The sequence below is a fragment of the Rhipicephalus sanguineus genome, chromosome 7, assembly GCF_013339695.2.
Source record: "Rhipicephalus sanguineus isolate Rsan-2018 chromosome 7, BIME_Rsan_1.4, whole genome shotgun sequence".
Classification (NCBI taxonomy): Eukaryota; Metazoa; Arthropoda; class Arachnida; order Ixodida; family Ixodidae; genus Rhipicephalus; species Rhipicephalus sanguineus.
Window position 1 is genome coordinate 53,674,715 of NC_051182.1, and position 24,010 is coordinate 53,698,724.

General features: G+C 45.4%; 1 protein-coding gene across 1 annotated transcript in view; it reads right to left on the reverse strand.

The window, feature by feature from the left end:
• The window catches only part of LOC119398695 (uncharacterized), a 26,722-nt gene extending 3,262 nt beyond the window's left edge, over positions 1–23,460 (reverse strand). The window contains exons 1-6 of the mRNA XM_037665520.2: positions 23,269–23,460; positions 15,753–15,806; positions 12,268–12,303; positions 7,645–7,689; positions 5,535–5,558; positions 2,006–2,029 (exon numbers count right to left, since the gene is read on the reverse strand). Coding sequence (XP_037521448.1) covers positions 2,006–2,029; positions 5,535–5,558; positions 7,645–7,689; positions 12,268–12,303; positions 15,753–15,806; positions 23,269–23,344 — 259 coding nt within the window. The 5' untranslated portion in view covers positions 23,345–23,460. The remainder of the gene's footprint in view (positions 1–2,005; positions 2,030–5,534; positions 5,559–7,644; positions 7,690–12,267; positions 12,304–15,752; positions 15,807–23,268) is intronic.
• Positions 23,461–24,010: the final 550 nt, after the last annotated feature.

Consider the following 24,010-nt stretch of genomic DNA (forward strand, 5'->3'; position numbering starts at 1 on the left):
TGAGCCGATCCTTACTTTATATAACAGTGCTCTGGAACGATGAGGCAAGCCACGACCACAAACACGGGCAGGGAACGATCCGTTCTTGACTCGCTGGTCTGGGTACTCCTTTAGGACGTGGCGGCATATTAGCAGACGAGCGTTGTCCATCATAAACGAAATTTCCAGGCAGTCAAAGTCATTATAATTACAAGATGAAGCGAGGCAATCAGCCTCTTCATTTCCAGCAATACCCACGTTCGAAGGTATCCACTGGGCAACTAGGGACACTCCGCATGAGATAATTTTTGTCGGCGGATTCTATGATACTGCATAGAGTAGGGCTGTCGGCCTCTTTTCCAGTGAGACTGCTAAGGGCACCACGAGAGTCTGTAAGGATGACGACCTTCGATGTAGGTAATCCTTCTTGCACGTACTTAACCCTTTCAGCCCTGGATTTTTTATTTTGGTCGGGGACATTTTTTCTGTTTGTTTTCCTAATAGTTATGACCTCAGAAGACCACAAACAAAAAATTGAGCCAGTGGTGCAATTATTAATGGATTTACAACCATGACATCAAATTAGGTCATCAGGGCTCAGCGGTTGTGAAATGAGAAAAATGCATCTTTTTTCCTGCTATTCACTAGAGTACACAAAATGTGAACCACGTCTCATTTTTCAATGTGATACTCATTGAAACAGCTTCGGTACGTCGACCCGAAAATTGCGCTTAGCCGCCTCAGCTGACCCGCCACGGCGTCACCCATGACTTCGGTCAAGCTTTTTCTTCTTTCTGGGTCCCAGCTCCGCAAGCATGTCACCATTTTGGTGTCAAACGCAGTGGGGATCATTGAAGAAGTATTCCCCCAAGGATGGCCAGATTTGGTTTCATTTCCGAGGTGCTAGGGGAAATGCTGTGTCATGGTGTCAATTGACACCGCCAGGGCCGAAAGGGTTAAGGGTGACATCCATCACTGCTAGTTCCACAGTCACGGATGATGATGGGTGAGGTATTTTAGGCGCCCGTCTGATGTCTGTGGAAGGACAAAAGATAGCTGCAGAAGCACCTAGGCCATCGCTGCGTACAAATGCGTCCGTAAATACTTTAATGCAATCTCCGAATTCTTCAAATAAGTTCCACTGGGCTAATTGGAATTGTGCCGAAACAGGTTGGTCACACTTTTCGCGTATTTCTGGAATTGACAGATGAATGGGGAAGATGCATTTTCTGTGCTCTTTCGATATTGTCACAGAGGGGGTTTTTGTCTGAATTGCCAGTAATGCCAATAAACAAAGCCGCTATTCAGATACAATGAAAGAGAAACGAACACGACAGAAGAAACAGAGAGCAAAACAGAAAGAGAAACCAAGAGAAAAATAAAGAGAAACATATAAAGAGAGAGAAAGAGGCAGAGAGAGAGAGAGAGAGATAAATACAGAAAGAAAAAGAAATGAAGATAGAACAAACGAGAAAGAGAAAGAAATAGATAGAGATAGAAATAGACAGAAAGAAAGAAAAAGAGATACAAGAAACAGAGATAATGAGAACGAAAGAGGAGAAAGGAAGAAGCAATAAGGAGAAAGGAGGAAAGCCACCCAGTTGCTCTCTTTCTTTAGGCTTGGCACCACTAGTCAGGAGCTGATATGGTTTATCCTGTTTTTTGTGCGCTGTTTCATCAATATAATACAATGCGTCTGCCATCAATGGCAGCGTCATGCTCGATGAGATTTTTTCGCACTTGTTTAGAAAGGTATATCAATACGCTCTGCGACACTCGGCTGGTAAGCTGGCGGCTTCTCGAAACAGTCACGCTCATTCACAACCTCGTACAATCACAGTTGTGTCAGCAAGCCCAAGTATCTGCACTGATGGAGACAATCATCACTACCTCTGCCATGTTGATTCTCCTGAGCAAAGGTGCTGGACAGCGCGAATAGCTTCAAGAGTAAGCTACTCTACATCAATCAACGTGTGAGACATAGGAGAAGCGACGGCATTATAATCAAAGTCGCAATTTCTCTTACTCATCATCATCATGTCCGTCATTCCTGGAAAGAAAATAAAAAATATTAGTTCAGTTCAATCATTTCAATGTTTGATGTTTCCTCGTGCTATGTTTCCATGTTTATTCATTGTCATTTGTTGCTGTTTTTATGTGTACTTACGTAGTGTTTGGCGAAACCGGATGGGAAGTGGAGACAAAAGTAAAACCCGACAGGGCATTAGGGGTAAGGCGGGGCAAAATGAGACGCGGGGCAAAACGCGACATTTTGACTTAGCCGCCCTCTAAAGCTAATACAAAAAGTACATTTTCTTTTTTTCTCTATTTCAGTGATAGGTGCCGGTAGTGTTCGACATTTTATGTGTAAATGTTGATAATTGCTCACAGCGTTCGCGCGGGAAGAAATGCGCGGCTGATGTCAGTGTGTTCGTGTCTCGCCGAAAAGGGGCGCAATTCTGCTCGGCCAAATTTTCGGATCCGTGCGTGAAGCTACTACGCATCAGTACAACAACGTAAATATTTATGTTGTTACTTTATACTACTAGCTACAGGCCACCAAAAGTTCAGTTCATTTGGTGCGGTGGGCCAAAGGGGAGATTTTTTTGAATTCGGGCTTGTGATAGGGGCAAAACGCGACAAAAAGGCATTGAATTGCCTTAAAGAGTGTCTTATTAAGTGAACCATTTATTTACGATCATTATATATGATAATTCTTTGTTAAGGATGGTGCGGACGTACAAGAGAATATCATCTACAGTTTCCTGGGAAGAAAACGACATGAATAAGACACTGAATGCATTTCAGGAGTTTCGGAGCAGCACAGCGTCGGGTTCTGTGTGGATTGAATGCGTGGAGTGCAAAGACTGGGCGCATGAAGACTGCGTGGTGGTCCACAGAGTGAATTTGAAGTGCTTCTGCTGCAAGAACTGAAAGGATAAAAGTTTTTCACGCTGTCTCGTTTTGCATCACGCAGGGTCTCGTTTTGCCCCGCAGGTTGGGGCAAAATGAGACATGTGGTGCATTTTTTGTTTCTTTTTAAAATATTATTTTGAACAGTCACAGCAAAGCCATATTTAGGTAGCGCATACCTTGTACCCAAAAGAAAGTTCCTGTGTTGACATTTTGTGGTAACAAGTGAAATAAAAAAAGATATTCAATATTTTCACATTTTTGTCGCGTTTTGCCCCACCTTACCTAAGTGCCCGAAAACAGACACCGGAAATCAATCATGAGACCGGAAGCTGTAATTTTAAGACCTTGGTGTTAGCAGTTAACATTAACTTATCTTCTCTGAGGTTTCTTTGTTTATTGATATTGCTTTACGTGGTGTTTATTAATGCGACAGCGTTAAAGAGTTTGTTTCGCAGAAATTCCGGTGTCGGTGGCGGCGTCTTTGGTTTGCTTAAAAAAGCAGCGTTGTCAGTTGGCGAAAATTCGAGCCAGATGCAAATAACGATATGCGACGGAGGACCTCCGCACTTTGGCTTTCCTTGCGGCACGCTTTTGCTCTTCACCGAGAAGCGAAGGCAGGCTAGCGATTGGGAAGGCGATACAAACACGGCCCGATTACGCAATCTCGTTCTACTCTTGTTGCCGCCGCCTCCGAGAGGAACGGGCGCGCGGTGTGGTCGCACCATCTCTTGGAGGCGTTGCGATGGCGCGCCGCGGTTTTCCCGCCGTTTCCGAGAGATGGCATGACCACGCCGCGCGGATGTTCCCTCAAAAAGACGTAGTGGGTGCATCGCTATTTACCCATAACAAAGGGAACACACATTTGTGCGCGCATTCTCTTACACGCACGTACAGGGTTCATCTATACTTCGAAAAAAATGTCTCGCGCGTAGATGTTCCCTCACGCCACCGGGCTGTTGACACGCTTGTGATGCATTCTCTGCATTCGCAATAACTTTGACTGCAGTGTCTGAAAGTGTCAGTGCTGTGTGTGCAAGTGTGCAAGAGTGAACTCAACGCGTACTAACGCAGAGAACAGAAGTGCAGGGCACTGTATATAGTTGCCCCAACAGTTCACCAGCTCTGAGGACTCGCTCGTACTTTCGATACACAAAACACTGTTGTCTTAAAAGTGCTGTTGAAGAGGCTGGAAACCTTTACCTTTACTATAGGTATGTCGTGTGTGTGTGTGTGTGTGTGTGTGTGTGTGTGTGTGTGTGTGTGTGTGTGTGTGTGTGTGCGTGTGTGTAGTGTGTGCGTGTGCGTGCATGTGTGTGCGTGCGTGCGCTCGCGCGCTATCACGTCCAGCTCTAAAAGGTGAAGCTTAAGAATCCCCAATTTTTCCTTACCGAAACTGCAAATCAACGTCAGGCATCGTCAAACTTAAGTAGGATGGCTTGAGGGGCTATTTGTTGATTGTAATGATTTATTCTTAAAGCTCAAATCGAAAACAGTCGGGAAATAATTGGGAAAATGCGTAAATCGAGTTACTGGGGCAAACAGGAGAGCTGTTTGTTGCACGGTTGGAGACTGTTACAACTGTTGGAGACGCCAATACTGCCTGCCTCTACTACTTCTACAGATGTACTGGTGATCGTCTCTTGCCTCTAGAAAGGGACAGTAGAGATGAACAAACGCTGGAAAAGTTTCCCACTGCAAGAACAAAAAATCCCCATGTGTGTTCCTCGTTTGGCATACTGAATAGCTTTCTCGAAGCTTACGTCTATTTGCATGCACTGACCATCACATTTAATCGTTTCCCGGCGAGTCAATCTACATTATTTCATCTCTTCCTGACCTTAGAAATGTACACTTCTGTGTCACACGATCTTCGACGTCTTTATTTCCTTGATACTCTTCTTGTAAATATCCTCACAGTACTTTACAAAACCTGGAAGGTAAGTGCAGACTCAGCGCTTACTGGATATGGAAGTTGAAATTGTCAAGGTGTCACCCTTTACCGAGTGTACTTAAATTGGAATAGCTTTTGGGGATTCTCCAGTGGCCTGAGCATTCTTAAAACCCGATTAGTTCTCGACAGTTCTGAATGAGTTAACAATAATAATAACAATAATAATATGCAGGTTTTACGCCACGAAACCGTGACATTATTATAAGGGCCGCCGTAGAGGAGGGCTCCAGAAATGTAGACCATCTGGTGTTCTTTAACGTGCACGTAATCTAAGTACACTGCCTGAAGCACTTCGCTTCCATGGAAATGCGGCCGCCACGGCCGGGATTCGATCCCGCGACCTTCGGATCATCAGTCGAGTACCATAACCTCTAGACCACCATGGTGGGTGTAAATGACGAAATACGACAAGTTTGACGAAATTTTGCATACCGAAACCACTATATCATTATGAAGTACTGTGGTCGGGTGCTCTGGATTAATTCCGACCACGTGCTCTTCATTAATATGCGCTTAAATCCGAATACACGTGTGTAATTGCCCCCTCTGAAAAATCAGCCGCCCTAGCCGGCATTTGATCCCGAGCCCTCGAGCGTAGCAGCGCTGTACCTTAGCCGCTAAGCTACCACGCGAGGTACGCCACCTAGACGCTTTGTTTCTTTTTTATAAATGATGACGCTGCACTTACCCATTCCTCCCATCGGGTTACCACCTGTAAAATAATCCAAAATCATTCAAACAGGAAACCTTGACCAGAGCTATGCTTTCGACGGCGAGTAGGCTGGTGCCTTGTGTTTGTCCAAACGACTGAACTGGTACGTTTTTTTCATGTTTTTTGCTAGAAAGGCTATTTACCCGTGAAATGCTAACGATAAAATAATTATCAGAGCTACTGCAAACTTGTTTTAAGCACGAAATGATTCTAGCTTCCAATGTCGAAGGCCTTCAAGTGACTGAGCCAAATGCCAGCTCCGTTTTCCGGGCAATGAAATCGAATCATCCAGGGACCTCAACTACTTCATCCGGGCGTCGTGGCGAGACTTCAACGGCACATCCGGGCAATAAGCCGAATAGTTTAAAAAATGTGTGGTCTTTCGCAGTCGCCCCGTCTTACAAGACCGCATTACATACAGTGGTGGCGGTTCAAACAAATCACAAATTGCTTCAGAGATATTCTTAATGCTCGTTCATACTATCACTGAAGAGGTAACTTCTCAGCTTATGTTTCCTTGCGCTGAAACATAAGATATGCAGTACCAACTAGCCCAGAGGTTGGTTTTATTGTACTTTAAGTTCTTGTACACTATTATCTTACTTTACCATTTGACATAGCGACGTTACAAAGGCAGATATGACACCATACAATTGTAATTTCAAACGCTAGCGCCAAGGCTGTTTGTGTCACCCACCAACACGCCTGCGGTGGGTAGGAAACGGCGCGCTTCCAGAGCTAACCTTTGGGGCAGCTGTTTTGCGGCGTAGGTTGCCGCATTCTTCGAGAGATGACGCCATGCTACGTGCGGTGCACCTGCCTGTTGTCGCGTCGTGGCCGCATCGGCCGGATACGCTAGGCAAATCCCAAAATTCACCTCGCCCAGTAACAGCAACCAATGGCGTTCATATGGACGAGTGCACAGTGTACTGTAGTGTGGTGTAGTTTGGCGTGTGGGTCCTTGAAAACCGTGCACAAATTGTTGGCTATAATCTCCAGCCAACCTGCTTTGCCCGTAGACATTTATTGAACTTACATCTACTCTCGATTACGGGAGAGGCAGATATTTACGTAGAAACACCCGCTTATTTACGCATTTCAAGCAAGTTAATGCCTTTCCTGAAATGCCTCAATCTAGCAGTGTTATTGTAGCTAGCTTGCGCGTAGGCATCTCTTAGTTTTATCTGCAAGCCCAGTTTCTGAAAGTATTAGTCCCTTGTACCCTTATATATTAACATTTGTAGCATGTTGTCGCTAACCCGACATTATAGACACATTTGTTAAAGACAATAATGTAAAGAATTAACCTCTTTATGCAAGTGCGCTGCTCTCCAGTATCACGCTTTTGGTAATAAATTACAATTAAAATTACTTTGCGATTACTCTTACGAACGAGAGCGCTTTTCAATACTTTAGTTGACAAACCGACTACCTTTCTTTCTACGTGAGATTGCAACTGAATATTTGCACTTATAACAAGCCAATAGTTTTGTAGCTTATCCTTTCGCACTATGAATCAACAACAGAATGTTTTAACGTAAATATGAAATGAAGTAAAGCATTCATGCTTGGTAGATGCGCGTCTGGATGTCCCTTGATCTTTAAATATACTGCGTCGTTTGGTAATATTCCATGTACTCTACGCAGAATTATTTACAGAAACAGAATGGTAAATATACCGTGTAACATTTCAAGCCATACGTGAACGCTATCACTTCGTATGCATGTATGACCCGATTTGTCTGCCTGTGTCGGCAACCATTCATATAGCGCACTCAAGTACTTTCAGATGACACTCTAAAAATAAAGGTTTCAGGCATGTTTCGTTGGTGTGCCACTTCTGATGCAAGAGATGCGCAATCTTATGCTTTTCGAGATGGGTTGCATTTTTCCTGTGTTCCACGGTCAGAAAAGAGCCATTCATGCAAAATTATGCAATATGTAACACCCCCCCCCCCTTTGCTCTGTTATGTCTTATTGGCGCGGAAGGTACTGCTATGAAGAAAGAAATACATAATTATTTACATAAATCAATAAATAAAAATAAATATATTTTGCCACTGTGAACAAATGCTGTCATACTCACCCGTTGGCTTTTTAGGTGCCTTTGGCTTTTTGTTACGTTTGAAACCTAAAAACAAGTAAAAGACACATGTACAACACGCTGCATGCTTTGGAAGAATATATAGGTCGCAATTGTTGCACAGTTCCACAAAGCGCTGCTAGCAGTATATCAAAAGGTGATCAAGCTAGCGCCAGCTTTTTTCATTACCTCGCTTTACCTCATCAGTTTTTGGGTTGATTAACTCACCACATACATGCAGCTGCACATAAGCAGTCGCGATGAGAAAACCTCTTCATTAGTACAGCTTGACTAGGCCCTTTTCATCTGTTAACGATGGCAGTATGAGAGCAAAACTTGTTCCTGGGCGAGTTGGTGCCTAAGTTTCCTAAACATGTTATTCCTGGCGCAATGCTTGAAGCATGAAAAGAGACATAGGAGCGCTAATTACCAACCGTTTATTGACCGTAAAATCTTCTCTGTCCTTCCGTCTTGTTATAAGCATATCGTCAGAAATAACACGTTTAGCCAACTTAGGCAGTATGACACCAAAAGTTCATAGACTACAGTCGTGCAGAATGACAGTGCACTTGCTTTACAATGAAAACAGATTTTCAAAGAAGGCGAGAAAAATTCGTAAATATTTAATACAGCATGCTCAAAATAAAATTCTTTGTGGGGTATGCGTAATCTTTCATTACAAAACTTAAGTTTGTTTTATATGTTTGGCAAGCAAGAACGCCAGGCCTGCGCGGATAGCGCAACACAGTCACAGCGAAAGCTGGAAGAGCGGCATTTCTAGAGCCCGTTATAAACTCTCTTGTGGCTGCTAATACAGTACACTACCAACGTACCCACTACGCCACAAATCCTGATTTTTGTGAAGCTGGGAAGCACCCAACACGAAATTAATCGTCATTCTGCGGAGAAGCGAGGCACCATCTGTTAGGCATTCTGTGTACCTTGTTGATGCGATGGATGATGACTATGAATTATGGCTCAGCCCTTTTTAATGAGTTCGAAGATTTAAACGATCTACTAGTTACGTAAGTTGCATTGTGTGACGCCCGGCCGTTATTTATTTCTCCCGCCACGCTTTATAGCATACGCTAACGTAAGAAATGGAGAGAGAGGGAAATAACTTTATTGAGACCATAAGAAAATGGGTCATGGGAGCCTTATGGGCTTCCTTCGCAACCAGTAGAATTGCACTTGCGAGGAACCCACTACGCTATAAACCATCATAATTTTTATGAAGTAGGGAAGCAGCCACTATGAAGATTTTAGATGCGAATCATCTTATAGTGGAGTTCAAACCGGTGGTGCTGGTGGTGGTGTGCGGCGTGACCACCCTTACTGCACATGCGCAAACGCTCTCCACACACCTGCTCTCCCCTGCCCCTCTCCCCTTTCCCCTTCTCCTCTTCCCTTCTAAAAGCGGGCTCGACATGCCGAAATTCTCTCCTGCGCAACACCGCGATGAGCGCCAGCGCATGCACGTCCCCTCCCCTCTCTCTCCTCTCCTACCGTGCCCCCCCCCCCCTCGCGCTCCTGTTGAACGCGTTCCCCGCTCGCCCTGTGAGAATTAACGGCCAGGCTAGAGGGAAGACACGACGCGCGTAGCGTCCCTCTTCGCGTTCCACGACGCGAGGTCGGTAGCATGCCCAACGAACGCCAACGGAACGCGATCGTACACATGCTCCGGCTTCGCATCGCCTCATGGTCCCCTTTAGCGGGCAATGGTGTAATTTTTTTCATGCTGCGGAGAACCGTCGTACCCGCTAAACACCTGTAAGGTATTATGTGCGCTTTGTTGATGCTGTGGCTGATGACGATGAAGAACTGTAGCAAAGGCCTTTGTAATGGGCTGGAAGCATTCAACAACCCACTCGTTGCGCAATTCGCATTGTGTGAGGCCTGGTTACAGAATTCGCGTTGTTTGACGCCTGGTTGTTATTTTACTCTTCTACCACACTACATTACATATGTTAATGTGATTCCTTCACGACATGAAGCCTGTATAGGGTCATTTTTCAAAGCAGTTTCAAGCCCCGGCCTGGCTCTGAGGTAGAATACTGGGCTCCACGCCAAAGGGTCCAGGTTCCAACCTCGTTCCATCCCGGATATTGTTTCCTGCTTAGTTTTTTTTTTCGTACTTCACGCGATAGCAGTTACTGACACCGGCGGTGGCGGCGGCGGCGGACAACTACGGCGCCAAAAACGGCCCTTATTGTGATCTCATAACAGCTTTCGCTGTAATGACATATTGCCTGAAAGCAAGTTTGTGCGTTGCTGCGGGAAATATCAATGTCAGTTTAATTTTTCTCAGTATCATATTTGATGGAAAGCAATACGTTTTGCCCATAATAAGGGTTTAATTTAAATATTTTACGCTTAGCGAATAGCTTGACAGGATAGCTTGGAATGATAGGTTACGACTGATATGAAGCAACTGCTCTGCTATAAGACGCGAACTGCACTCATCTAGTGACTATGACTGGGTGACGGATCCCTCGTTACTTCAGTGGTATGCGTGCCGTAAGATTACAAGCCTTCAAAAACCTTCTGAAGTAGCCTAGCAACAAAATATTCACTAAGTAGCTGTTGGCATCTCGAAATGGCGAAAGTGTCGAGTGACCTCGCTCAATCGTTATGGAAGCATCAGGTCATAAGACAGAAATGTACTGGACAAGCGCGATCCATTGAAAAGCGTTCAGCAGATCTTAGAGTCACAAGTGGTAGCTTCCTGCTTACCTTCCAACGGACATATAATTGTTACACTCTACTAGTAGGAGACAAGGTAACGTCAAATATAATGTTCAACAGCAAGTGTAAAAATAACACATAATATTAATTCAACGAGGCATGCAAGAAAAAAATCACACCATCTCCCGCTAAAGGGGACCATGAGGCCATGCGAAGCAGCGTTTCGGCATGTCGAGCCCGCGTTCAGAGTGAGAGGGGAGATGAGGTTGGTGGAGAGGGTTTGCGCATGCACAGTAAGGCTGGTCATACCGCACACCACCACCACCGGTCTGAACTCCGCCATAAGATGCTTTGCATCTAATAACTCTGACCAGGAGATCACCAAGCATGAAGGTGTATGGTGCTATGCAGGATGGCCCGAGCTTCTCGGGAACATGAGCTTGCTCCGAGCTCGCACTTCGGCGGTCATGATAGAAAGACAGTGCGGAGCGCGCGACAGCAGCGTTGATAAAAACGGCAACAAGATTGAGCATGGCGTCACAATCGCATGTGCGGCATTTCCGGCGGTTTTCAAACGTCAGGTAAGACGTCAGGTAAGACGTCTTACTTGACGTCTCGAGGTAAGACGTCAAAAACCCTCCGCGCCGTTGCTTATCAAAAATTTTGAGTGGCTTAGCTCGGCTATGCCAGGATATAAGTAGCAAATGTTCAGCTAATTATTCTTAGCTTTGCAGATTGTCTAGGATTAGCCTTCTGTTCATTCTTCGTACGCTGAACCACTAATTGCCAGGCAACTACTTCGGGATCCGTTGAGATAAGCTTCTCAGCTCTTCTGCGCCATTGAGCAGCATTTGCGTTCTGCTTCTTCATGGCGTTACCCACCTGCAAACGCCAGTCAGATGCGCTATCAAGCGGCTGCAGCGCAGTGTCAGACGGCGACTGCACAGCGAAGGCGAATAGCTGCGCGCGCGCCGGCGCCAGTGTGTCTGCCATGGCTACGACGTCACTCCTCTCGAATGCGCAGACCAGCAGCGGCGAGTCGCGCGCGGCGGTGTCAGAGTCCGCGCGCGCGCCGGTGCCAGTGTGCCTGCCGCGGCTACGAAGCCACTCCTCCCGAACGCGTAGACCAGCAGCGGCGAGCCTCGCGCGGCGGTGGCGGAGAGCGCGTGAGATGCCGGCTCCGGTGAGCCAGCTGTGTGACATCACTGGTCCTCGCGCATGCGCAGCACGGCTCATGAGGATCCACGCGAAATTGGCTCCGGCTAGGCAAAAAAAATCGATAAAGAAGAGAAATAGCAGAGGAAGGCAGGGAGGTTAACCAGAAGTTTGCATCCGGCTAGGCAAGTGTAGCTAACGCTACAATACCTAAGCCACAGCTGCGCACCGCCTGGGTATAACCTCGCCTAGCTGCGCATGCGCCGAAGAGCAGCCGCCGCCAAGACACGCCCAGAGACGGAGACAGTCCGCGCATCGCCCGCGGTGAATTTGCCCGGCGTGGCGCGAGCCGAGCACGAGCGACGAAAGGTGCGAGCTTCTACCGGGGGTGCCACAGCAGATTTGCACGTTAGTTTCTGGCGCTGGAGTTTGGACATTCTTGCACGGTCTCTGACAGGCTGTGGTTCGACTCTACTCTGTCAACGCCAAGGAAAGACCTAGCATCAGCCAAGAAGGCCACGTTAAGCCCCTAAGATTGACAGGCTTCACTATTTCTTAAGCTTTACGTGGCTAGTGTAAACTTCCTTTAGTTTTATGCATTTTTTACAGTTTAGTATGTTGAAGTGGCTCCTCAATTAGTCGCGTCCGTTGAGCAGTATTGAAGGCATTCGTGCAATATGTAAAAGAAAACCAGGCTAAATAACATTCCGTGTTTGTAGATTTCACCTGCGAACCACTGAGCCACGTTCCTCGTTTAAATAAGGCTGTTTCATCAGTCACACTTACGTTTAGGATTACGCTTTTTCAGAATTCTTCTGGTTCCTGAAAATACACATAAACACATTTGTTTATCACTTCGCACTTAAAACATCGTGCGTTACAATCCCCATTCATTAACCTATGTCGACCGTTTTTAATAAATTCTCCAGACCAAAAATAATAAATAAATAAATAAATAAATAAATAAATAAATAAATAAATAAATAAATAAATACAGCCACCTGTCCATGCTCAGCGACGTGGGGCCACGGCCGGACTGGAGGGGCGCGCGGGCGTTCCTTTTTAAGAAAGAACGGCCGCACGCTTTTCCAGTCCGGCCGTGGTTGGGCATACCGTAACATTTATATACGATCATTTCTTCCGAGAAATTATCTCAATTATATGTTTTACGTGCGAGAACAATATAGTATACCAGTTTCACTTAGCAGCACATACATACATACATTCGCTTCATATCAATTCATAATGCAATAGTCATTTGTAGTCCTTATTTCCAGATATGTTCTTATTCGCACTTATACATATTACAGAATGAATTGCTGTTGCTTTCATTACATCGCGTTATCGTGTCAGTCATGTTTTTCTTCTTTATTAACGGTGACCATTGCCTATGTAACCACATTCTGTCTTGATATCTGCTTTATTTTGTTTTTGATAACTAAATCTTCCCTTCTCATGCTGTTGCCATTTAGTTTTTGATGTTATAATGCCGTTAGGGACCCTTTAACAATTTTGTTTGGTCCCTAAAAGTGTAAATACATGTACCACAAAAATAATGAAATAAACTTCAAACTTCAAACTTCAGATAATGAGTAATCATACGGGAAACGCAGAGATATAAATTCGGCTGAGCCGGGTGACACTTTCACTCTAGGGAAGATCATAGGAGACTGAAAGATGAAGAACTTTCATTGGGAAATTCACAGGCACATTACAAAGCATTCGTAACGTAATAAGCAGTCCTGTAGGTTGGTGCATCTCAAGAAGCGCTGAAACGCTTACGCTTTCGTGGCATTAGAAATTGCAGACGCACAAGGCAGTGATTCCAAGACCTCTTCTGTTGCCTGCTTATCATCTAGGTGCCCTAATACTATCAAAAGGACAAGCCTCTCCTTGTAGCATACTGTCCAATATCACCACAGTCTTTGAGAGTACCTTTTACGCGGAAGTCTCGCAGTTCTGAGCTGTCCGCATTTCCCATTAATGAATGGTAGGTGTTTGTAAAGACAACTGCTACTCCTATGTGCCATAGCAACACTTTTCTGATAAAGTAAGAACTGGTATTAGTTGTATTTTCATGTCTCAGTCTACGGCATATGAAGTCCTGTTGACTGGATGCTGCCGCTCAGCTCCCGGACACGACCATACAGCATAATTTAAACACCCTCAATGCAAGGGCAGACTATACGTTCAGCTCAAACAGTATTAACACACAGACGTGATTCGTTCATTTCATGGCAGAAAATAACGTACTTTGAATGCACTGACGCTAACGAGTATCACTGAAAAAACTTTGTACGAAGAAAACCTAGCACTTGCCAGCTCTGCCTGCTAGATCAGCTATTGTGAGTAAGTGGTACCTGTACACTCACCCGAATTTCTTTGTGGCTTTCCTATGATTTTTCTTAGTATTTCCTCTTTAATGCATTGATGTAGATAAAGCGTACTCGTGTCAAACGTTTCATATAAGCGCCGTAATAAGAAGTCATAGAACAAGAAATGTCGCCGAAGCTTTCTCACGACTTCAAGCCGACGCTCCTGTGAACATCTCATCTTTCTTGTTTGTATATATATGCAGGATTATATCGCTCAAACATTAGTCCGGACTGCGGGGTTTCACTCTAGAGTTATAAGCGTAGGGGTTTGCTCAGTTTAGATCAGATGTCCTGGGGTTGCTCGGCGTCGGCCTGTGATGGCTCTCAAGGTGAACAGTGGTGGCAGCGGATGCTGCACAGTGACGTGTTGGCGGACCAAGTCAGGGCTGTCCAGAGGGCCCGTGTGGAGGCAGAGGGGCTTAGCCTCTCTGTCTCGACGTGGGAGCGGCCTGCACCAGTCGCGGACTGAATGCTCAGGACCTCAGTAAAGTTATTCATACCATACCATAACAGAAAATGTCGACATTTCAGAAAACGACATTTCTAAAAACCTGACATCTACTGCTCGATTATTTGCCGATGATTGTGTGATTTATAGACAGATTACTAACCGAGACGACCACACTGCTTTACAAAAAGACCTCGACAGAATTTCTACTTGGTGCGATCAATGGCAAATGAAAATTAACACTTTTAAAACAAAAGTTATAAAGTTTACGAATACTACCAACCCCCCGCTGAATTCCTATCTAATTAACGCAATGCCAATAGAACACGTTTCATCAATAAAGTACTTAGGCGTTCACCTTTCCGCCGACCTGACATGGAATGCCCACATTGACGCAATAACATCTAAAGCATCTAAAACACTCGGATTCATTAGACGCCACTTACATCAAGCTAACTGGAAGACAAAACTTACAGCATACACCTCACTGGTTCGATCTAAAATAGAATATGCCTCATTCATTTGGAATCCACACCAGATATACTTAATTAACAAACTTGACTCTCTCCAAAATAAAGCTGCCCGATTCATAACGAGAAACTACTTACGTCATTCGAGCATCACTAATATCAAAGCATCACTGAACCTCCCATTACTAGAGAAAAGAAGACTTCTAGCACTGCTATCTCATTTTCACAAGCTTTATCATAATCATTCGTCATTTGCTACCACTTACATATTGCCTGCCCATCGCTATTTTCCGCGCCTAGATCACCCCTTCAAAGTTTTAGCACCATATGCGCGCACTAACATCTTATATAACTCGCCCCTGTTGTGTGCCATCCGTCATTGGAATAATCTACCACACGATGTTGTGTCCATAAAAAACCACGACGCGTTTGTAGATATGTTAAAAAAATCGGTTAATATTGTATAAAAAAAGCAAGAAAAAAATGTTTTTTATCATTTATTTTTTTAAGACCTGTATGTCGAACCTTGTAAATTATTTTGTGTGCCATAGTGTTCATTATTGTTTGCCTCGCTTATACTGGTGTTAACAAGTGTATTTCTATTCAAATGTAACCTCACCCCCACCCCGTTTACTGTAACCCCCCCTATGTAATGCCCGGCAAGGGCCTTTAGGGTATGTGAATAAAAAAAAAAGCGATATTTTTCATGCGTAGCTACGAGGTTCCGTGCCTATCTCGACATTTGCATGCCTGTTTGCAAGAACATCTTCGGAAAATTTTTGAAGGCACTGCTGCTATTTCGAAGCACAGGAGTATCAAAAATACAAGAACATTAAAGGAATGCTACAGGAATGAATACAACAGTGTTTGAAGCTGTTATACCGATGCTCGGGAAAGAGTTCCATGCGACATTGCCCGTACATGCGCTCAGTGCTTAGTAAGTTTCGCGTTTTTAAAAAGATAGAAGTTTTTACTCACTCGATTGTTGCATCTGTTGACGGCGAGGAAGTGTTGCGGTATTGCGACCTATCTCTGAAGACACATAATAAGGCACTTGTAAATCTCCTGCGTCTAAGAACATTCGCACTTCAATGCAGTAGAATTGCTATAAGTTCAACGAACAGCAGAAAGTGATCAGGCGTATGTAGGTGCATGTTATTGAGGAGGAAGTCACTATCACACTACTTACTAGCTGCATCTCTTTTAATTATCAATATATTACATTGTATACCGTTAGTCTTCGTGCTCGAATTGCTGTCACAAAAGACATGGCAAAAAAAATCACTCCAGCTCGTGTCATGGGAGGCTTACGGAGTGGCCACCATTACACGAGTCTAAAGCGGCGCTGTTCAGTTCTTGAAATATGATTGTAGCGTCATGCAAAGTGCTTTGCGTTGGCTGGTTTGTCGAGGTGGTTTGTTCAACAAACGCATTTCATTGCTCATTGATCGTGAAAGCAACTGGGAGACGACGTCTTGTTTTTCTTCCAGCTATTTTTGCGCGTATCAAATAGCGAGAGCACCTCTCGAGAACGTTGAAGAAAATGTTTTTTTTTTGCAAGATAGAACGTTGATGTCAGTCTTGAGCTCTTAGAAGGACGTTGTTGTGAATGTTGTTTTCTTTTTTCTGTTCAGCCTTACCAAATGCAGTGGTTTTCAATTCAATTCAATTGCTACGAAGGCTTGCCACAAGGCGAAATATTTTGTGTGTTATTTTTGTGCTGCGAAACCTGCGTCGCGCACGAATTGAAGCACTGTTTTGTAGACTAATATATGCGTGTAGTATCCAGGGATTATTGCTGTTCATAGAACAGTAGCGGAGGCCGGCTTGCAGCAACATACGGGTGATTCCCAAAATTTCCTGCCTGGCATTGAAAAAGCAAAGCTATTTTATAAATGTGGGCATTTTGCTCTAAGTCGCGCAAACCTTGGCACAGCGAAGCACGGGCTCGTCGACGCTCGTAGTCCCCGTCGACCGACACGTCTAGCCTGCCGTTAAAGGGATTGACAACCAATTTTTAGGGCACCTGTTTTCTTCAGCGCATTGGAAGGCTAACTAGTCAGCGTGTCTAGCCACGGAATGGTAACGTGGAAAGCGCCATGAAACATTTTTAATAAGAATTTTTCTATCTGCGGCGAATCTATACACACTTGACAACACAAGCTGCAAAAAGTGAGCGCGAGAGCTGTTCTTGTTCGAGCGCGGTGGTTTACTGCGCATGCGGGCACTCCGCGCACATGCGCCGCGGCTCTGCATGACCCACTGGCAGCCGCGAAGGCAGCGCTGCTTCTCACCGTGCAACTCCTTTTACCTCGTAGGCAACACAGAACAGAGCGGAAATAGATAATAATATACATACTCTAACTTTGAGGACCAATTATGGCACGCACGCCAGCAACAGACTACGTACAGCAAAGTGACCGTCTTCATAATCCTGCTTCAAGGCTCTTCCTCTAGGCTGCGCGAAATACCGGTTTTTGTTACATTTAAGCACGAATTAAAAATATAAATCCTACTCACAACGCGAAAAGGATGCTAGAATCTGTCACTGTATTCCACGGTCTTTTCATTTCTACCAGGATCTAATCACACGTTCTGTCCAGTTGTCGGTCCATTCAAGGAATGAGTAGGAGCGCCCGTCCCGTCTTCTTGTCTCTTGTGTCCCGTATTTTTGCGCTCTGCTTTTATTTTCAGACAATTCACCAACTCGCCCAGCAACGCATTCTATTAGCATCGAGATGCGCGGCTTCCTCCTCGGGTGTTCGCACTTTCTTAGCACGCCCAACGACTCTCTGGGCACGATCGGGTGCAGCCAGTCTATGCACCACTTAGCCGAGGTTGGCGCAATGTCTCCGTCGGTAGACGTAACTCAGATACTGCACATGAGCAGCTTGGCCAGGTGGTGCGGTATCTGGTCGCTAGACGACGCGATGCTTGCCTCCTCTCTTTTTTTTCTTTCTCTCCCTTTCGTTGATCTTCTTTCTTTCTTTCTCTCTATTTCTCTCTTTCCCAATCTTGCTGTGCTACGCTTTACTCTCTCCCATCTTCATTTCGCTCCTCCTCACGCTCACTTTCCTTTCCCAACTCCTTGCTACGCTATACTATACAAGGCTATACCATGTTCTGCTAGTGTGCCTGGATAGCCGAGTGGCTAGGACGCTCGCCTATCGAGTGGAGAGTACGCGAGTTCGAATCCCGCCTCGTGAATACTTTCTTTTTGGCAAGAACTTCTCTCTTTTTTCTTTCTTTATGTCTTTCTTTCTGTCTCTCTGTTTCCCTCTTTCTTTCGTTCTCTCACTCTCTCTGTACACGTTCTCTCACTCATCAGGGTTATTACAGGTCACGCCGTAGCGGTGAGTAGTGGTATTTGCCTAAATTCTGTGGCACATACCCGTTCATAACCCTGATAATTTTCGGGTACGACCACACATTTTACGCCTAGTTGGAACCGCTTCGCTGTTAAAACGTCCGTCTCAGGCACATAGCGCCATCTATTAAGAGACCTCGGTATGAGTTCGAACTCGGTACGCAAGTGTACATGAACTGCATAATGCAATAAAGGAGAACACCCAATGCATTCTTATTGTGGCGTCCGCCTGCTTCACTACAACGCTTCAATTCACACAGCGAGCGCTATGAAGGCTACAGCGAAGGTCTGCAGCTTGTAGTGAATAGATCAGACACCCTACAGCTTCGACATCAGGCCCAGTGACTACTGCCTCTTCTTAAGGGTTAGTAAACAACCCCGGGGTCCGAAAGTTGTGATTGAGATATAACTGCGCACTTGTCCGATGTGAACATGCTGCCACAAGAATTTTGCGAATAATACATTATATGAAAGTTGCAATGAATGGAACAATAATTTTCGGCTGGTTTTGCTTTGGCGCTCAGCCTCGCCACCCTTCTCCGTCGCTCAAAAGTGCAGGCGTAGTCTTTCGTCGTGACTACGCCCACATCGGCAACGTTGCTCGGCGTGACCGAATGCGTCATGGACGCGCAGCCAACGAGCGAGCAAGGCTTCCACAACGTGTTGGTCGTGGCAGTTGAACGCAGGCGGCGCGGTGAGGAAGCGCGGTGCGAGGCACGGACGAAGTAAACAGACACGCAACAGGCGCGACAACTGCGCTGTCAAAACCACATAACCGAAACGGCCAAGGCGCTGTTTCGTAGTGCAGAGGACCAATCAACGAGGTCAGTGCTGCATAAAGTTTCCGAAAGACAACATTATGACATATCGCGGGAAAAGAAGACTGGTAAGACGCACGAAAGGGCCACGGAAATTGTTTTTGAAAATGAGACGTCTGCGCTGTGATATTCACGAAATGTGATCACTACGGCTACATGAACGAATGAAGCAGCTTTGTTTGAGAGGTGTAAAAAAAGGTTGGGGTCTGTTTACTGGCCCTTTAAGCCTGAAGAAAGATCTCCGAGGCGAAGAAATAATGTTCTTGAGAATGAGTGAAGAATTCCGTCCACTGACAAAAGTCCATACTCTTTTCTCTGTGGAATTAAATGATAGATCAGGGTTACGAAAAATATGCTGAAGTGCAGGGAGATCACATTAGAGCGACGCAGTTGTGTTGTGCTGCGAGGTAAGAGTTGGTCAGGACGAAAATTTATGGAATCACCTATCAAACGTTTCCGATTAGTCGCGTGCCTGGGCCTGTCTGTAGTGCCTGTATAGGACCTGTCTATAGAATGGAAACATATGGGCCCGTAACACACTGGTTATAAGTTACCAATTCCACGCAGTAATGAGCGACCGTGTAAGGATCCCACTGGCTCGAAGCCTCCTAAGCACACCTTCCTCCAATCTTTGGTAAGTTGATGGCGCAGAGAGCAAAGACACGGCAACACTTCATTTTATTAGATGTGAAGCATCTCATAGCGGAGTTAATCCGGTGGTTGTGTGCGGCGTGACCACCCTTACTGCGCATGCGCAAGCCCTCCCCGCACACCTCCTCTCCCTCTCCACTTCCCATTTCCCCTCCCCTTTCCCCCTCACCCTCACCACTTCCCCTCTTTCCTCTCCCTTCTTCCTCTCCCCTTTCCCCCTCCCCATCTCCCCTTTCTCTCTCGGCCCTCCCGTCTCGACTTCCCCTCTCCCCTTTCCCTCTCTCTCCTCTCCCCTCTCCTCTCCCCATCTGAAACGCGGACTCTACATGCCGAAACGCTGCTTCGCATCGCCTCATGGTCCCCTTTAGCGGGAGATGGTGTGATTTTTACATTGAATTTCTTACGTCAGCAACAGCCTCAGTGCCATAGAGTTTCCTACACTACTTACTAGAGGGAACTCTGGCGCTAGTGTCTATGGGAGCTGCAACGCATGGCGCTTCAGCCAGCATGGAAATCATGGGTAGTACGCCGATTTCTCTAAACTTCGTTCTTTCGGCTAGGTTTGGCTCCGCGTCGACTGCATCCGTTTTGCCGCAAAAGGAAGTTCAACAAAAGTCAGCAGTTCCACTTCACCACTTTAACCTTTTTAGGCTGACTAATTAAAACCTGGTCACGAAGTTCACAGCGGTCTATTCTTTTATCCGAAGCGAACGCCAAAACACAGCAATAAACAAAGCCACAAGTGCGTTAGAAGCCGTAAGCACGAATATTAGGCAACTCCGTGTACTGCCCATCATTCAAAACAAAAGGTATGTTATTTCGCAGTAAAAATACAGATTACGGTTAATAAAGTTATAACACTAAACTCCTCGCCCATCGCCCTCGTATCCAGCTTTAAAACATTAGGCGTCGTCTTTCAGGAAACATTATGCGGGGATGCACATGTCGATTGCCTAGCAACAAAGCTGTCTAAGTGATTGGTATTGTTTACCGCAATCGTCATATACTGCCGCAGAATGTTATGATGCTGATTTGCAACAGTTTGTTTCAGTCCATACTTAATTACTGTCATTTAGTTTGGGACACCACTACTCAAGGATATCTACACATAATACACGTTCTACAAAAAAAGTTCCTACACACAATTGAAAATGTCCCAAGTCACTTCCACACACGCGAGTATCTCTTATGCAACACGTAAAAAGGAATACTGGAAAATACCGACAGTGCGAACAAGATATGGAAAACAAACACTCGGAAAAACTTACCAAGATTATTAAACAGCTTATTTGCGAAGGGTCACAATTAGAGAACATGTATTTTAAAGCTATACGCAGTTATTTTGAACTCAAGACAGATATTATGGAAAAACATTCTTCTGATGCCTGTCACTTCTAAATCTTGCACACGTGTGTGTGTTTTCTTTCTTTTTTGGTGTTCTACAATAACCAAGGTTACATGTGAGTAATGTTATTATCTCGCGGTTTTTTAGATGCGAAGTATCTTAAGGCGGAGCTCAATCCGGTGGTGGTGGTGGTGGTGGTGTGCGGCGTGACCACCCTTACTGCGCATGCGCATACCCTCTCGACACCACCTCTCCCCTTCCCATCTCCAGTCACCCTCTCCCCTCCCCCTCTCCCATGCCCCTCTCCACTTTCCCTCTCCCCTTCCTCTCTTCACTTTCCTTCTCCCCTCCTCCTTTCCACTCTTCCTCTCAAACGTGGGCTAGACATGCCGAAATTCTCTCCTGCGCAACGCCGCGATGAGCTCGAGCGCATGCGCGTCCCCTCCCCTTCTCTCTCCTCTCCTACGCTGCCCCCCTCTCGCCCGCCTGTCGAACGCGTTCCCCGCTCGCCCTGTGAGAATTAACGGCGAGGCTAGATGGAAGACACGACGCGCGTAGCGTCCCTCTTCGCGTTCCACGACGCGAGGTCGGTAGGATGCCCAACGAACGCCAACGGAACGCGATTGTGCAAGTGCTCCGGCTTCGCATCGCCTCATGGTCCCCTTTAGCGGGAGATGGTGTAATTTTTTCTTTGTCTCTGCAAAGGATTGCAATTTTGTAGAATTAGACATTATTGTACTTTCTCTATATGTGTCTTGTGTTATATATTGCTGAATTATGTTTATATATTGTTAACATATCGCTGCTGTTTAGACTGCTGCTTTTTTTCTCCATATGTGCCTTTTTTTCTATATGCGTCTTGTGTTATATATTGCTGAATTATGTTGATATATTGTTAATGTATCGCTGCTGGTAGCGCTAATGAGGGGGCCGGCAGGCTCGTCAAGCTGTCTAAACGACAGCTTTTTCCGCCCGCCCCTTCTTATCAATCACTGTATTGATGCGAAAATAAAAGTCATTGTCATTGTCATTGTCATTCTCATGGTGGCTGATCGATCGCAGCGCCATAGGTCCCTCTAGGTAATTGTAGGAAACTCTATGCTCAGTGAAATGTTCTCTGCTTCAGTAAATACATCATACACAAACAATCCAATATATGAAAAATGTGTACACACACACACACTCCTGTGTGTGTGTGCTTGTGCAGGCGCACGTATAACACAGGAGCATTTACAGTTATTCGACATTTCGACCGGGACCGGTCTTTTTCAAGAATGGCGTTCACAGATGCAGTCGCTGATACGCGTTGGCTCTGAGGGAGGTGCGAAGTAAGAGTTTCATTACAATGCCAAGAAAATGGCTACTCGTACCTCGTAACTCTCTCAGAACGAGCGTGTATAAATTCAGAGACGGCACCTGTCAACTCCACTCTTGAATAAATTACAGCATATCCACGGGTGAATGAAGAAGAGCTTGGGCGAAGCTCCTGAAGCAATCATGGTTACACCCTAAAATATTCAGTGGTTTCGCCCAGCAGTAATCAAAGCGATACGCCGCTTAGATTACTGCACGCCATCTAGCGTGCAGGGGGCCACTGCTTTTTTTCTTTTTGTCGTTCTTATTTTTCCCTTTTTTTGTTTTTTTCTTTCTTTTTTTGCACACATTGCACACATCTCTATGGGACTGCGCCACCTAATGAATGATACGGCAGACCCGATGGCGGGGGCACGCCGGATGGAGCTACGACCGACCCGGTGATGCTATAAAGAGCTTCGCCCCTAAATGTCGATACGTCGAATAATTGGAATTTCATCTTTTTTGTACGTGCGCGCACGCTTCATATTACTTTTTAATCACCGGATTCAAGGACCGTGAAGATATATTTATATGTATGTATGTATGTATGTATGTATGTATGTATGTACGTACGTATGTATGTGTGCGCGCGCGCGTGTGTGTGTGTGTCATACGTCGTCATCATATAATCGTTGTTACTAACCGAAATAGAGCCCATAAATACCCTTTCTTCTGTTTCTCTTAAATTTTCACATGAAGGCTGCCTGCCTTTCATTGACTACAAACTTATCTAGAGGCTGTTTAGGTGGCAACTTCAAGAACTCCGTCATGTCATTTCATGCACTATTTCATTTCAGGTCACCCAAGCAAGCCAGAGTGGAGCTGAAAGTAACGTGTGAGTAGGTCAATTCGAGCATAAAGCGGACGCTGCGGAGAAAGAGCAAGCTAGTTTAGCCAGACGTTCGGAAATAGCAGGCAAACTTGAAACAGCAGGTAATATCCTCAAGATTCACTCACTTGCATCAGCGAGATCTATTTCCGTGAATATTACTGCGATGGTGTGTAGTGCTAGAGCGACAAAGGCAACGTTCATTGTAGCCTAAAGACCCATACTCGTCAGCCCGTAGGATTCAATTTCCGGCACGTTTATGCATGTATACCGGACACGCGACTCTGTAGAAAGCTATCGGACAGCACCTACACCTAATAACCAGCTGGCATTGTTGTTTATAACGGCAGAATGCGACTACGGTTGCATTATTCTGTCTCAAGTACGTCTTCATCCATCTTCGCAGTGCTGAATTCCCTGGAACGTAACGCACCTCAATAGAACAATTATGTGGCTATAGCTCATGCGAGCAGAAGCAGGTGCAAACTTGCAAGCTCTTCTTTCGTGTTCAAAAGTAAGAATAATGTAAACCTTGTCATCAAGGGCCTTATGCGCACATGGGGCCGACGCAAAGAGCAGCGCCTTACCGACACGACGGTGAGCACGAATAATGCTGCGCTAATGCACTCTAAGTGTAGATAGGCGCCGTTCGTGACATTGTCTGTGAGCAGCAACAATGCGGCACTTCTCGTTCTCGTAATTTCATCGTAGTATTTATGGCGGCGTTTCTGTCGACTGCCAAATCTTTTGACTCAGGAACAGATACCACGGGGTTCATTTCTCATCAAGGATCACACTTGGTATCAGTTTGCCCGGACGAACTTTTTCAACAGTGAAAACCTTAAAACCTTTATTCATCACTGTTAATTT